Source organism: Triplophysa dalaica, chromosome 4 (assembly GCF_015846415.1).
Source record: "Triplophysa dalaica isolate WHDGS20190420 chromosome 4, ASM1584641v1, whole genome shotgun sequence".
NCBI classification, from domain to species: Eukaryota; Metazoa; Chordata; class Actinopteri; order Cypriniformes; family Nemacheilidae; genus Triplophysa; species Triplophysa dalaica.
Genome location: NC_079545.1, coordinates 24,372,994 through 24,389,598, shown reverse-complemented (window position 1 = coordinate 24,389,598; position 16,605 = coordinate 24,372,994). Strand labels below are relative to the sequence as shown.

The 16,605-nt window shown below is 36.5% G+C and overlaps 1 protein-coding gene across 1 annotated transcript; it reads right to left on the bottom strand.

Moving 5' to 3' along the window:
- Positions 1-2,120: 2,120 nt before the first annotated feature.
- Positions 2,121-10,906, bottom strand: fgf5 (fibroblast growth factor 5). Its single transcript, XM_056747119.1, has 3 exons — positions 10,690-10,906; positions 9,135-9,238; positions 2,121-2,483 (listed from the first exon to the last, which is right to left on the bottom strand). The coding sequence occupies exons 1-3, from the start codon at positions 10,904-10,906 to the stop codon at positions 2,121-2,123; spliced, it is 684 nt and encodes a 227-aa protein (XP_056603097.1).
- Between the last annotated feature and the right edge of the window lie 5,699 nt (positions 10,907-16,605).

Below are 16,605 nucleotides of genomic sequence, written 5' to 3'. Positions count from 1 at the left end.
AGTATTGATGTTTCGTAGATACACTACAGTCTGATTAAATATCATAAATTCACAATGTCAATCATAATGCTAAGAATGAGAACGTTATCATAAATGTTCATGTACACAGAGGCACCTTAAACATATAGCTCTAATGTTTCAAACAGTAGCACATGAGCTCTTGGTTTGAGCATGTGATGCATGCACAGGGTATTGTGCTAGCTTAAAGGTTTGAAATCACAGTGGCCAAACCGTAAACAATTTTCTTGGAAATTCATTAACAGAATGATTTTAATGGATTGAACACATTATATGAATCTATTGAATAAATAGATTCAATAATAACGTGCAGGGAGAATATGGTTTAAGGGATATTCCAACCAAAAATGAAAATTCTGTTTATGAATAACTTTTACCACCGCCCCCAAGTTGTTTCAAACCTGTATAAATGTCTCTGTTCTGTTATACACAAAGGAAAAAGGAAAACAATTTTCGGGGTAGCAATGACTACCATAATAGCAAAATAAAAATAGCAGTCAAAGGTGCCTAAGAACTGTTTGCGTTCCTTAATTCTCATTTTGTGTTACAGAACAAAAAAATATATAATTTTTCCTTCATTAGGACAGATGAATGACATAAGGGTGAGTAAATAATAACAGAATTGTCATTTTAGGGTGAACTGTAAGTCAAGCTACTGTAAAAACTTTGAGAGCTTTTTCCTTACTTGATCACTAGATGGCAGGCCTTTTCCATTTTTTCAGTTCTCTTTTTCTAAGTTGTTTTTTTCTATGTGAAAACAGCTTCATTTTTTTACATTTTGTACATTTGATACATTTTGTATCTTTCCAATACAAATCTTTTGTCAAAACCTGTTAATATAGCTTTAAGATTCAAAATACTATACAGTAATGGTTTTATGTAGACACTATCATTTGGATTCCTTTTAGGTTTGATAAGACACTGTTGTAAAACATTCCCTGGTGGAAGAATGTCCTGTCCTACACCTTGGATCAATTTAACAGGCTAATGGCACAAAATAGTGGGTAAGGTTGTTAGTTTTAATCTTAGTTTCCTAAAATTCCTTTACAAGCCGGAACTGAAAAACATGCACGTCCACTTCAGTAGTTAGGAGTTTCATGAAATAAACTGTGACCTCAAAACAAATGTATTGTTTGACAGGATTTTTAACAAAACAGGAAGTCTCTATGTTAACCTCAAACTTTATATTACTCATGAATAGTGAAGTGCTTTTAAAAACCTTTTAGAAATTCCCAAAAGAACTCACTCAAAGGTTCATTCTCTCCCAGATTATTGAACAGATCAATTGTGAAATGTTTTAATAAATAAATTAAATCTGGCTGCTTATAATGCTTGCTTTCATCTGTCAACGTATGCAAATGATATTACCTGATATAGTTATTAGAATATTTTGTCAAGGGTCATACTACAACTGTCTGCCATTTGATACACCTATGACTGCAACTCTGTAAAAACAGAGCAGCCTTGTGAGACATGTTTATCCTTTTTAGACATCCCTCTTCCGCGGAATGTGCTGGGGTCATGACAGGATTTTTATTCTTTGAGTCAGCCGCTAGACTGATAGTTTTGATAGATTGTTTTTAAAGACATCTACAGAAGAAAATAATTAGAAACATTCAAAACATTCATAATGATATTTGTATTTCTGTTTACATAACAGATATTTTAAATATATATTTACCACCACAAACATTACAATTTTATACGCTGGAAAATTGTTTGTGCAAAACAAGCTTGTACTACAGACATACATATATTGTATAAATACAGTGAGGTATAATATAAAAACATATTTTGTTAAATTATTGAGGAAAGTAAAGTAAAATTATTTTGTGAAGCAATTATATCATTTTTGGGATGCATGGGAAGATCTTTGTAAAATGTGCAACAGACGTCAATAAGCAGTTCATTAATTTACCACATCTGAAAATGTTCCATTATTGGGTCATTCTGCCTGTTTTTGTGATATACGTGATAACTGGAATGCTCAAGTGAAGCAAACATTTCATCCTGAAGAGAAAACTTTGGCTTCCTGAAAACTCAGGCATCCAACCCTTTCTTTGCATGTTTCAAGATTAGTCCAAGTTTAAGGCAGCATGAGTCTATCCAAATCTAAACTTTGGCCAGTACTTTACCACCGGGCGATTCCTCTTTACAGTGTTGATGGTGGTTTTTGGTATCGCAGGCTTTGATGGATGTGGAGGTGGTTGTTTTTCCTTTTCTTTGTCTGTTATTGTGAAACCTTGCTCGGATTTATCATGCAAGTTCATCCTAGGCAGAAAATGTGTAGATACGTGTTGTGACTTCACTCTGGGACTGGACCCCATTTTTGCTTTGCCTCTCTTGTTTAGCGCCACAAACCATTCTCTACCAGTGCGATGGTTCTTGTGGATCACCGAGGCATATGTGTTATAGCTGTTCTCTTGAAATCGCTCCCTAAACTTGCAATCATCTGTGAAACTATCCTAAGGAAAGAGAAAAGAGGAATGAAATGATAGAATACATATGTACTGTGAAATATGATGTGCATAACAATCTCCTGAATTTTGTAAGCAAATTTGCATTATATTTGTACACTATAAAATGAAGAACTCCTGCAAAACATCAGAGGACACGTTCAGTTTTGCAGTCTCCATGTACCTCTACTGTACAAAATGAAACAGTGTATGCTTTACTGATGTAGACACTCATGTGGTTGAAAGCGTTCAAACCGCCACAAGAGACGCCTACTCTCCACATACGGACATAATGCGTAATAATTATTTAACGGGCGTTAGCCAGACCGGATTTAAACCTTGCCAGCAGAACACCTAAAAGTTTGTTTAAAGACGAAAAAGGTATCAAGCACATGTGTTTTTTCAACATTCTAGATTTATAACGCACTCTCACAGTGTTCAGCGCGGCCTTGTGGCTGTCTGTCAGAGTAGAAATAAAAAACATTTTTTTGCAGTCTCCGTATTATAATCCTTGTATTAGCCGCCCATAAACACCCTCATAGAAATCAGGACAGAAGTGGTCAAAGTGGAAACAAGAGATGCATTTAAATACCAGGTGATAACAGGTATGTGTCTGTTTCTTCCACTTGTGATCCGATCGACCAAAACGCATCTTAATACCAGGAATAAACAGGGCCTAAGTCCTGCAGGTTTATGTCTATCTATGACCATTAAGTGAGAATGCTGGATTGTACCTCACAACGAAATCATCTCTTAGGGAAAATGACTGTACTGAAGTGACACATTTTGCCCATGTTTGGTTAATTTCTTGACTCCTGAATCCCCCTCTCTCTCTCCAATCTTCAACCCTAAACTTTTCACTGTTTATTAAATAATATTAAAATTACTTTCCTCTTTTGTGTTGTTCTTTTCAAATTGTTAATATGGCTTTGTTCACTTTTTATATTGTTGGCTCTTTAAAGGACTTATCCGATGAAGTGCTTTAATCGGGTCCCCATTGCATCTAGCAACCCGAAAAATGTAAGTTTGTTTTGATGAGCCTTTCCCTGCAAGCATGTGAGAAATAGAGCCGTTCAGATTTCGCTCCTGTTGTGATGTAGACGCTGGCTCTTATTATAATATTACCGCCCCTTAATCTACACAACCATTGTTGTTTTTACAAGCATCAGCAGTGTACATGACACCATGGCTATAGATCATAGACAACATGCAAAATGTAATGTAGTTGGCTCCACAGACGAACACAAGTCTTTGCTTAGAGTCCCAACCTCGAAAGAGACGAGACAGGAGTTGATTTATCCCATAAGTATAAACCTGCTTGTTTGCGCGAATCACTTCAGCTGGAGTGCTTCATCAACCTGGGACAGTACAAGCAAGATCAGCTTCAAAGTTGTTCCTCAAGAGGCATCGAGACCAACTAAACGAGAAAAATCTGCTGATGTGAGTAATATTTATCAACAGTCTGAATTGACATAAATGTACTGTATATATAGGAGGATAATGATAGGATATGATAGCCAAGGGAAGTCAATCACGGGCTAAATAGAACACCCAAAGCCAGTTTTAAACTTACTCTATATTTATATGTTATTTGGCAAATGGGCACTTAACTGTATTTATGTTAATACATTATGAGCGTTAATATGTTTAGCTGCGGTAAGCTGTTTGTTTGGCTAATGAACAGAGGCGAACACTGCGGTTAGTTTTGTTCTAAACATCTCAAATCATTCGTCCTTAGGCTAAAAAAATCTGTCACAGCAAACAGATCATACTAGTTATGCTCACAGACATTTCATGAAGACCCTAATAAATCATATCAACTTGTTGAAAGTGCTAATACGTGTCTAGTCCTTTAAGGGATAGTTCACCCGAAAATACAAATTCTGCTTCATGTCGTCTAAACCTAACTTTATTCTTTGAATACACAAAAAAATAAGAAGAATTGTTTTAGTTTTTTGTATTCATACAATTGAATCAATGGGGACCAACTGTTTTGTTACCAAAATTCTTATTTTGTGTTCTGCAGAAGAAAGTAAGTCATACAGGTTTGAAATGACACCAGGGTGAGTGAATGATGAAAAAAATATGTTTTGGGTGAACTAATGCAAAATGTTGAATGCTCCTACATGTTGCTTAGAAGCGTCTGCTAAATGAATAAAGGTAAATATAAATCTCCATAGTGCAAATGAGAGAGAGTTACTTAAACCAAAGGTCTAATAACTCTCATTAGTCTCTTCACTATAACATATTGGAAAGTTTTAAGAAAGGACCATGTAATGGTGAGCATTTTTCAAGTGATGCTTTAAATTTAGCACAGCAAATGCACAGGGCCACAGCACATCAATAAAGCTTTAACTATCAAGCACACAATAAGTAATTACATTGCATGCACTTTGCACAAGTAGGATGCCATATTAGCAGCTGCTGGAGAGAGAGATTGAGTCTGATTGAGTTAGCCCCTCATAAAGAGAGATAATGAAAAGCAGCACGCAGATTACAGACACCAAGCCACAGAAGGAAACATTGAAGGGGTTATAGAATAATTTCAAGTCTTACTTTTATCTCGCAGCTCAAAGTCATCAAAACCGACTTTCTAATCAAAGACTGCGGTGACTGACAGAAGAAGAGCTTGCTTTGTGGGGGCTGAAACTCATTAGACTAGGAAATAACTCTATCCGTCCAGAGTACAGGGAAGTAGTACAGACGCTTTTGTCTCTGCAATCTTTAGTTATATTACCGGGCAAACTTGGTTCAGTGTTAAAGAGATAGTTCACCCAAAACTGAAAATTGTGCAATCATTTACTCAGACTCTTGTCATTTCCAACCTGTTTGCCTTTCTTTCTACTGCAGAACACAAAAGATGGTAATTTAAGAAATTCATGAACGCTACCTCTCTTTCTAAAAATACATTTGGTGGGAAAATATATCATGAAATTAATGAGGGCCATTCCCAACTGCATAATTCCCAAACACTGCAATAATAAAACTGTTCTGGGTTGCTGAAGAGTGCAGCAAAGCAGAAAATGGTGGCATTACAGTATTTTCCAAACATGCCACTCACAACTTGACCCACCATAACTTCACAGGAACACTCTGTCCTTAATGTTTTAATTTGCCCCCAAAAGATCAGAATGTTTGTTTAAGTAGGGTATGTGGTTTTTGTCATCTGGAAGTGTCCCTGGTGCCCTCAGTTTTAACGACAGTCAGCTGCTGAGGATAAGATGGTGGTGAGATGATTTTTTGGTTGTTTTAATCTGTGACACGAGTAGATGAAAGAAGAACCCCATGTGTCTGTATGTTCCGGGACTGAGAGCAGTAGACATTTTATTTTCATGAACTTGCACAGCTGTCCGACCTCTGTCTGTTCTTTGACAGCTTTCTTTCTGAGTATTATTTCCCGGTGACATTTTATTAATAACATTAGTAAATCCATTAACTTGCACCAGCAGTGAGCAACATAGATTTTACTTTTGTTAGTTCATGGTGCATCAACTTACGTTAATATGTTTTATTTAAAAATATTTTAGTAAATGTTTAAATTGACATGAACTAAGATTAATGAATGCAGTTGAAGTATTGTTCAGTGTTAGTTCATGACATGTTAGCTAATGACTTAATTAACGTTAACAAATACAACCTTATTGTTAATTGTTACCAATTTTTATGGTTCCTTTACCTGAGGAAGTGAATTACCATCTATCCACGAAATTTTATTTCATGCTTCAGGAGATAATTGCACCACTTTTACCCTCTTGTTTTCTTGCCATCGCCTCTTAGCGTTCTCATTGAATGCAGTAACCCTTTAAGCTTTAAAAACATTATGTTTGTAATGGCATGCTGGGTAGGTCGCACAGCATAATGCGCATCTGTTTTCCTTGCCATTAACACAGCAATAAATTAAATGCAATGAAAACATCAAAATATTAAATATGACAGACAGTGCAACAAAATCAGACACTGAGTCACTCGATACTCCTTTGGTAAAGCCGACTTGTCTACGGAGTGCAGCGCTTAGGGTTTAAAACTCAAGCTGACAGACCTATTAAATAAGCCTGTGCAACCGTAGCTGGTCTGAGGAAATGAAAACCAATTCAGCTCTGATGGAGCCACTGCAGCTGCTTTAATTACAGATGATGTCTGCGGCAGTTTTTTTGGCTAATCCTCAGATTTATCAGACTGCACTTTTTCTGTGCTATCCATCCCTTATGCTCATGTGACAATTTTTCTAAAATGTTCACAAAATGAGTCCACAAAATACAAAAAGACTAAATAATTCTGTCAGAGTAATGACATGTGAATTTGTTTTTGGCAGAGTTTGCTTACAGAAGTGATTTAATGAATCAGTATAATTAGTAGCGGACATATACTCTACCACGATTTCTGAAAATTGGTTACTTGCTTTGTGTTTACTGATTATATGTGACCCTGGACAACAAAACCAGTCTTAAGTATGGGAACATTTTTAGGTAGTCGCCAAAAATACAATGTATGGGTCAAAATTACAGATTTTTCTTTTATGCAAAAAATCATTAGAATGTTAAGTAAAGATCATGTTCAGTGAAGATATTTTTATAAATTTCCTAGTGTAAATGTATAAAAACTCTATTTTTGGGAGTGGATGGCCTGCTACAGTGCCTCAGATTAACAACTCCGAAGGGAACTTTCTCAATATTTGGCATTTTTTGCACCCACAGATTCCAGCTTTGTAAACAGTTGTTGTCCCCCCAGATACTGTCCTATCTAACAAACCATATATCAATAGAAAGCTTATGTCTTCAGCTGTCAGATGATGTAAAAATCCTAATTTAGGATTGGAATTGCAGCGTATATACAGTAGATAGAAATAGCTCATTCTAAGGTAATAAAAACATATGCCGCCACATTAAGGAAGGTCTTTATACACCTTTGAACACATCATGTATATTATATTGCATTTCTGTCAATAAATCCACCTAAAAACTACACACTGGACCATTAAATGGGTTTTGGGTTAAAAGGTGAAAGTGTCTAGACCAATTCTATATTCTCTATATTATAAAAAATATATCAGCAAGACTCAAAGGTTTTTTAAATTATTCTCATCATAAGTTTTGTTTACACTTGTTCTCCATGAGCAAGGGTTGAATAACATAATTCTAAATTATCCTGCTGGCTCAGTGGTTAGAACGTTGCATTATCTGCGAAGAAGGTTGAAGGTTCGGTTCCCATGGAAGACACGTACTTAAATATGTAGCCTGAACGCACTTGAAGTCGCTTTGGATAAAATTATCTGCCAAATGTATAAATATAATGTAAATTAATTTTTTTAGTATGGCAAATAAGCCATTGTGATTTCTGAAAAAAAATTCTGATTATTCACTGTATTTTGAATGAGATGTAACAATATTATGCAAATAAATTGTCACAATAAACAATATTTGAATACCAATATAAGTCTAATCTTTGCTTATAAAACTTCTATGACAGTATAAACAATGCCCAATACTAAAAAATGACTACAGATTTCTTAATAATCGATGATCAGCTTAACTTCACGGATCATATTGCCAGCAACACCCGGTCCTGTTGATTCATCTTCTACAACATTAGGAAAATCAGACCTTTCCTGTCCAAGCATGCTACGCAAGTCCTAGTCCAGGCTCTTGTCCTGTCAAGACAGGACTATTGCAATGTGCAACTGGCTGGACTTTCAGCCTCCACAACCAAACCTCTAAAGATGATCCAGAATGCAGCGTCAAGAGTGGTCTTCAATGAACCGAAGAGAGCACACGCCACTCCTCTCTTCATTTAGTTACATTGGCTCCCTATAGTCGCTCGCAACAAATTCAAAGCTCTGCTCTTTGCCTACCAGACCACCACTGGTTCGGCACCCCCATATCTTCAGTCGCTAGTATAGACTTATGTACCCGCCAGATCCCTACGCTCTTGCAAACAAATGACGTCTTGTAGTGCCATCCCAAAAAGGGAAACAATCATTCTCATGTACCTTCTATGGATCTGTTACACATTTGTGGAATGATCTGTCTGCTGCTACAAGATCAGCAAATTCTGTCGCCATCTTTAAGAATCGGGTGAAAACACATCTCTTCCGTCAGCACCTGACCAATTAGTTTTGACTTCTGTCTCTTTTCTACTCTTTCTATTAGAAAGAAAAACACCTTAGCTTTGTATACTGTGGTAGGCTATGTGAGACCAGTTTTATCGCGCTAATGCTTTTTGTTGTCCTTATTAAGTGCCAATTGCTTTCATGGTCATTTGTAAATCACTTTGGATAAAAGCGTCTTTTAAATAATTTAATGTATTTGTTGTTGAAACTGTAAGTTCATTGCTGTTTGCATGCTATAGCTGCCCATTATTGTTTACACAGATATTGATTCCCTTCGACTTCTTGCAAGATTATCAACTAGACCCTTTAATCTGCTCTTCCTATTAACATATACTAATAAACTCTGCCTTCTATCAGGCAGTCCAGACTCCCGCAAAGCCAGATTGCTTTGTGTAACAGCAGTTTGGCTCTCCACCGCTGTGTGCTTCACTTCTTTATAGAGGCTCAAAAACATCACAGTTACCCAAGATGTCTAATGAATGTGGTGTATAACACATTCGGGTTGGATTGTGGTTATTGGTTTTTGTACTGGAATAGTGCTGGATCAGACTTACGGTCGCGTGAAGCCTCCCCCTCTTGTTCATGGCTAAAAAATGGTTGCTGAAAACTCCTCTGATTCCAATGACGCCTTGAGACACAGCAAACAGCTCCAACACACCTACAGAAACAGAAAGATCGTATACTCCACAATGAGTCATGAGTGATGACCTTTGGGGCGGAAAGTCAAAGGTTTTGGTTTGACAGGTTTAGACAATTTTATGTCAAACATACAAAATAAAGCACATATACATTAAACACGCATTAAAACGCTGTATAGAGTGAAACACCTTAAAGGGATCCTTCAACCAGAATTAAAAAATATGTAATCATTTATTCATTTTATTGCATTCAAAACATGTGGAACACAAAAGAAGATATTTTGAGAAAAGTGGTTTTATGTTCAATCAGTGGAGTCAATGGAGACCCATGTTGTTTGGTCACCGGCATTCTTCAAAATATCATATTTAATGTTCTGCAAACGAAAAACAGTCATACAGGTTTGGAATGACACAAGTTTAATGATGAAAGATTTTTTTGGTTGAACTATCCCTTTAATATATACTCTTAAATTAAATTGGTACATTGTTTCAGAGTGTTGAATCACAGGAGTAAAGTTTGCTCTATTGCCACGTAAGTGTGATACTTTATAAACGCTGACTGGCATTTAGATTTAGCACTTATCTTTTAATATTTATTTCATGGACATTGTTGTTCTGCATATTTACTGTCTGTTTACATAATAAATATGATCGATTAGGGTGTATTGTGGGCTAAATTCAGGTTGATTGGGACACTTTTTGACGTTGATATGACTGTATTATGTTTTATGACCTAATTATGTTTTTATGTGTATTCCTGTTACAAATTCTGTCTGGCATATAGATTAAACACCCACTTCCAAATTTGGAACTCATAGAGGGAGTCTTTAATCCAATTTTCAGCAACATCATCAGTTTCACACTACATCCTCTAAATAGAGCTAGTACTATGGTATGTACAGTGAGCGATTCAACCATTAACAGAAATCTAGTGCATGGCATGTTAATGATGCCACTCACTCCAGCTTCCAACTCACTAGCATTCTGATCTCAGCTGCTGCACCTGTTCCCCCATACCTGTAAATAAACAAACATCTACAAAACTAGGACCTTAACCGGAGACAGCATTGTAAATTCATTATTTTGAGGAATATATTATCTTGGCCAGACTGAGCCATATCAAACATTTTTGAAACAGCTTATCAGTATGCCATGTCTCTCTCTATCTCTCTCTCTCTCCCTGTCTCTCTCTCTGTCATGCATTCTCTTGTAAACATGCAAAAGTTCAGAATTTAAGGCAACTTTACAAACACTGCAATTAAAAGTAAATTAGCACAATGTTAATCATGCAATATTATTCAATGTAGCTCAGAATACAAATGATAAATGATGAGTCTGCAACTATAGGCTTACGCATATTGGCCATCAGGGGAAAAGGAAATAAATCACGCATTAATCTTTCCTTCACCCACTAGGCTACATACCAATGTTTGCGATTTCATTTCATAAAGATTCGTAAATGATAACTCACTTAACCGATTAGGTTCGTGACTCCCGTTGACTTTTCCATCGGGGTGAATCTGAAGGTGGAAGCCTATGCCAACTCTACAGTACAGTCTCCCCGTCCTGCGCCCCGACACGCACCCTTCCTCGACAAGTTGGTGCTCCTCAGAAACGCGTTCAGATCCCGCAAGCGCTGCAGAGCGAAGCAACAGAATGAAGAGCAGAATCATCAGATGAACTCTCATTCTTTCCAAAAAGCGTCCGAGAGCGCGCTAGGCCACTTCCAGCATTTTGCGCTCTGAGAGGTAACTCGCGTTTACACCATCGGTGGGCATTACCCTCGGCTGCAGGAGCTGGAGCAGATCTGCTGACAAAGATATATTTATAACGAAAATGATCTCACTGCCTGATGCGTGCCTGAGTTGTGAAGTACGCGCGCTCTCTCATCCTGAATTTATATTCAATGCGACCTGTGATCTATATAGAGATGCATTTCCACATCGCGCACCTTTGACCACAAGTGTGCTTTAATGCACTGTTATGTTTATACTATACACGCAGTTGTGCGTTTGAGGCACATGGGGGGCACGGGGTGGGCGAACTGAAGGATTTATGACCGAAAAGATTGTGTGGAGTCTCGCGCTTGCCGATCCTCAGGTAGCGTTTCACTTTTGGTTATGACGCGTACAAGCGTGAATGAATTTGACGCGTTTTCCCAAGCGTTTTTTAGAGCAACTCTCATCATGACACCTGTAACAGAGTCCGTTGTAGTTTTGCTGAAAATATCATATTTGACCATTTAGATTTTTTCCACTCAACGGAAATTAAATATTAGCTCTTCAATCATTACATTTACAAAAGACGCAAACTAATGTGTTATTTTTATTCTTGTTACGTTTTGGCACAATGCCAAGCCATGTTTTAGGTGGGTTAATTGGTGCACACATGTTAATGACAACATCGAATAAAATACAGTATTGCAGTGTGTTATTCAAGTAGCTCTGCTGAGACCTGAATGAGTGAAAAATGCGTTTTTGGCATTTCACTGTTTCCTATTAAATGTCTATAACATATGCTTCATCTGCACAGAATACTTTAGTAGTATTATATGTAAGCGAATGCCCTTATTTATTCACTTAACATTATTCATGCAAAACCCCATGTTTTAGGTTCACAAACAATATGTTTTAACAATTTCTTAACCATTGATAAACCATTGGATAACAGTCTCAGATCATAATAGACTTGGCCATCAACCAAACAACACTGCTTGGTATATAAAACATTTACATTGTTACACTTTTGCAACTTCACAGACAATGCAATAGAGCTACTTTGGTATGTTTCCGAAGCATCTCAATGTTGAATGTAAATACAAAACAGGTGTTTAGATATTGCTTTTGCCGCTACAGGCAAATATTTCGCCAATTTATTTTTATATTTTGAACTGCGAATAACCCGACATTTACTGCAGTATGTATTACATCAATTTAAAAAAATTGCATTGAAAAAAAATCCTCTGTAAGAAATGTCAGTCTACAATATTGCCTCCTGACTTCACTGCGCTTTTCTTAAGCATTCCGCCAGAAAAACGAGCACAAGAACAGAACAGTCTTAAATTATTATTTTTAATTACATTTTTATAAATCTTCTGTTATCTGAGGGTCAAACACATGGAGCCGGTTGAATAAACAGCTTAGACTAGTCTTACACGTTAGTCGTCTAAATTTTCTTCAAGAAAACATAATTCAATTTTTATCTTTAAGTTCATGTGTGTAATTGAGATGTAAGTAAAAATTTGAAAAGACTGATTAGTCCTAACAAACTGCTAGTGAGAGTAGTTGTTAAGGCACCTTAACTTAGTGTCTATGTTTATGCAAATTGCCCCTGATGTTGGTGTTGCTGGACCATGAAGAACCAACAGAGCTATAGAACACTGAAAACCCTTTTTTGATTTTTAACAGACTCACAGCATCTTAGGTTACTTTTAGGTGGTGGTAGCCTCCAGTCATTTAAATTTTAAAGGAATGTGTCCTGAAAACATTACAGTCTTAATCACTAGATTAATGACTGAGACACGGAGGTCTTCTCGTCTTTGTTTCACTTGCTGCACAACATGGATTGATCACTTTAATGTAAACAGTACAGATCAGTACCTCCCAAATTGTAAAGGCAATTCGTTTGTGTTGGAAGCTCCAGTAACTGTGAGGTAATACCACAGATGAGTATAAACACAGATGATCCTGATTGATTCATCAATGATCCTGGCTTTGAACCACTTTGTGGTTTAATGCTGCTTTTTCTTTACTGGGGCCCAATCATTCGTTATTGTTTTGGCACAGGCAACCGTTATCTGTAAATTTAACTTTTAAGTAAAAGGGGAAGAGATGAGTCTTTTGGTACTGCCACAAGAGACATAGGTCTGGACAATGTTAAGACTGTCTGACCCATTCATAGATTGCTAATCAATTTTGTATGGGCTGGTGGTTGTTAAAGGGACAGTTTATCATTTACTCACCCTACATCCCTTACGCAACAAAAATATATGGGAATATACTGCAAAACATAATGATTACATAATATATTTACATATATTGGAAACTGTTGCTAATACTTTTCAATATACAGCCATGTATGCTTTGACAATATATGACTATATATTGAACATAAGCATATTTTGAAACAAAGACAATTTTTTTTAATAATCATCACATTGATCTTTTATTGAGTATATATTGCCAATCTACGTTCCCATATACACTAAATGTGAATGTATGCACATATATGGACACATTCACGGAATGATTTGAAGCAGATTTCCAGTTCCCAGCATGCTTTGCTTCTGACTGTTAAAGGAGAGTAATGTTTACATTAAGGTGTTATTTCATGTCTTTTTGCTGAATATTAACATAGGGGGAGATCTATTAGTGTTTAATGTTGTGTATTACTTTGAAATTTAGAAGGGTTTCCTGCATGTGTAAATTCGTGGGCTGAAGAGTAGCGCCTGTGGTTAGGATAACGATTGGCCAAACACCATTAAGACTTTTCAGTGCAGTCATTGTCTGTTCACTAAGTGCTTTATGAGCAGGTTGGCTTATGCTATTATAACCTAGCCGTGTTTTTAAATATGAAACAAATATAACTTCCAGTACCATATATTATATGTTCATCTACATATTATGAAGTGTATTTCTAAATATAAAATGACATATATTGTCCAAAAAAAATTAATTGCTGAAAAGCAGCAATTCCTTATGTATTTTCCAATATATTGTAATAAATGTACACAATAAGCTATTCTGTATATTTTTTCATATACCATTATGTCATTTAATATATTTTTAATTCATAAAAATACACTTTCTTTCCATGAGGGATGACTTACTTTCTTCTGACTAAACATTAACAGTGATGTTCAGGACCATGGTTTCACAACTTTTTTTCTTTCCGTGCATTTCCCTACACATTTTCTTAATTTCCCTAACTAGCCATTTGCAAACCACTGATTCGGGAATCATTTATATTAATTCCCGAACCACAGTGTGACAAGGGACTTTTTTCTCTCTTTTGCTTGAGGGTGTATGTGCTGTGACCCCAGAATCACTTCTCCACATAAGTTTTCCCTCTGTATGGAGCTTTCTTTAAAGCAGAGGCACATATTTTAAGACCTTCTCAAGGGTCAAAGATTCTCACCCTTTCCCCTTCACCCATTTCTGAGAGATGGAGCATGAGGTGACGTGAAAGTGGCCATGCATTTTTCAAAACAGCCCACGGATCAGCCAAGCATTTAATCTGTGCATACATCTAAACATTTGCTTTGGACAAAGTAGTCTACCGTTGAGTTGTGAGAAAGCCAGCACTGTGTTTTTGCAAACTATCCGAGGGCATTTAGTGAGGAACAAAGAAGCACCTGTTCGCTTGTTATAGACAGAGCTGCCTGTCAATGAGCAAGGCAACCAATGACGAGATGCTGTCAGTGGAAACGATCTGTACCTACTGACAGATTTGGCGTGGGTATAAATGAGCAAGGAGATCTGCCTTCCACTATGGAATGACGTGACAGTCAGAGGTAAATGAGAGGATACCGAAAAAAACTCTCGAATGGTGTCAATAAGTGTCATCAGTTTAAGTTTGATCTGTTGCTGCAGCACCTCATTATGGATCATTAAATGGGCTTTGTGGGCATAGATTGACTTTTAAGCTCTTCAAAGAGGCTTTTGTCACCTCGATTTGTATTTCTTGCACATGTTCTGTACAATGAGACCGATGTGACACTGTTGGTTTTTACATTTTATTGATATAATGTCACTATTCTCATGAAGTAAGAGTACATTTTCAAACGTTGCAATTTTGTGTGTTGTAATATGTAACCTCCACAAAAAACAACGGAAAGAAAAAAGAAAAAATATTAAATATCATGCCTGATCAGGAAATGTAACAAAATATTGGACCCATAAAGATAATATACAATATACATAATGTACATACACAATAAATGATGCTTCACAATTCCATAGAACCCTTTTGGGTAAAAAGTTCCACAAAGAACCATTGACATTCAAAGAAACTTTGTATTTCTTGTAGGTTCTGTAAAATGATTTGTAGTTGTTGTAAGTTAAGCAGCGGACTTCAAATCTGTAGTTAATAGATGTTAAAAAAAATTGTTAACATGACAAATTTGCTAACTTTGCTAACTTTAAATTTTCTAATATAATAACTAGTTCCTATATGTTGAATAACAAAAAAATTAAAGAAGCTGGGTAACCTTTAAAAAAAAACTTTAGAAAAGTATTTTAACTTTAAAATAATTTTTAACATCAGCTATGTCTTTGGGGAAATGTAACACATTTGTTCTAAATTTGTTTCAAATTTCACAAGAAAATTTAGTTTATACAGTATGATAATTATTTTCATAAATGAAGTTGATTATGACAAAGTCATGCACAAAATAAGTTAGAACTGGAGTAGAGTAGATGTGGACTAGATGTCCTCTCACAGTAAACTGACATTGAGACAAAATGCTTTTCAAGACTATATCAGTTCTTATTTTAAAAGTTTGTTACAGGTTATTCAGATTTTTTTCAGGTCATGATGCAGCCTTTTTGTGTTTTGTTGAACACCTTGTAGCCTATGAACCACTTTCACCAACAGCCCATACCTTCTCCGCATTCACATCTGCTTCTGTCTTGAATCTATACATCTTCGTTTTGTAGTGCCAGGCTTTTTTCTCCAGCCTCCATTTCTCCAGGTCAGAGTTGAGGGCACGGAAATTGTGGGGTTCTCTGATGTAGGCTGTATTCCTCGATGAGAAATGCATCTTTTGAAGTGCTCCCATCCTCCCCCTTCACATTTTCTCTGTTTCTGGTCCTTATTCCTATCTAGTAAAACCAACAAACAGTCACCATTCCCCCTTCACCAATCAACAGTGAGTTTCCTGTACACTTCCCCTGGCATAAATCCACCTTCAGCCGTACCTGACTGCTCTTGGCTCAGAGGCGTAGTAATCAGAGCCGGATATTCAAGATGCCTGCGCAGTGTTGAAAGATTAGTTCTGTATAGTTTTACAGTGGATTTCCAAAGGTCTATATTTTATCTCCAGGGCATAGTGCTTAAAGCAACCTCTCTCTGCGAGCAAATAAAAATATCATTTTCGCTTTTACAAATTATCCAGAAAATAAACATCAACGAATCTTGTGTCAGTTTTGAAAAAAAAGTTCCCTGTGCACTCCTTTCGTAAAGTATGCAGCTTGTTGTCGTTAATCACATGTAAACGTGTCATGGCCATGCATGACCCAACTGTGATAATGTGATGGTGCTGTGGCCAATATTAACAGTGATCCAGTCATCTCTTTGTGCATTTGCGTTATGTTTGATAACAGTTCAGCTTGCAGCTGTAGTAAAAGTGGTGACACTTTACAATAAGGTTGCCGTTTTTGTTAATAAT

What these genes read in the sequence shown, in the direction of transcription:
- fgf5 (XM_056747119.1), bottom strand. Translation starts at nt 10,906, where the DNA reads ATGAGAGTTCATCTGATGATTCTGCTCTTCATTCTGTTGCTTCGCTCT. An exon ending in TCACGAACCTAATCGGTTAA is followed by an intron (nt 9,239 to 10,689) that starts GTGAGTTATCAT and finishes CTGTTTCTGTAG; the next exon opens with GTGTGTTGGAGCTGTTTGCT. An exon ending in GGGGGAGGCTTCACGCGACC is followed by an intron (nt 2,484 to 9,134) that starts GTAAGTCTGATC and finishes CTCTTTCCTTAG; the next exon opens with GATAGTTTCACAGATGATTG.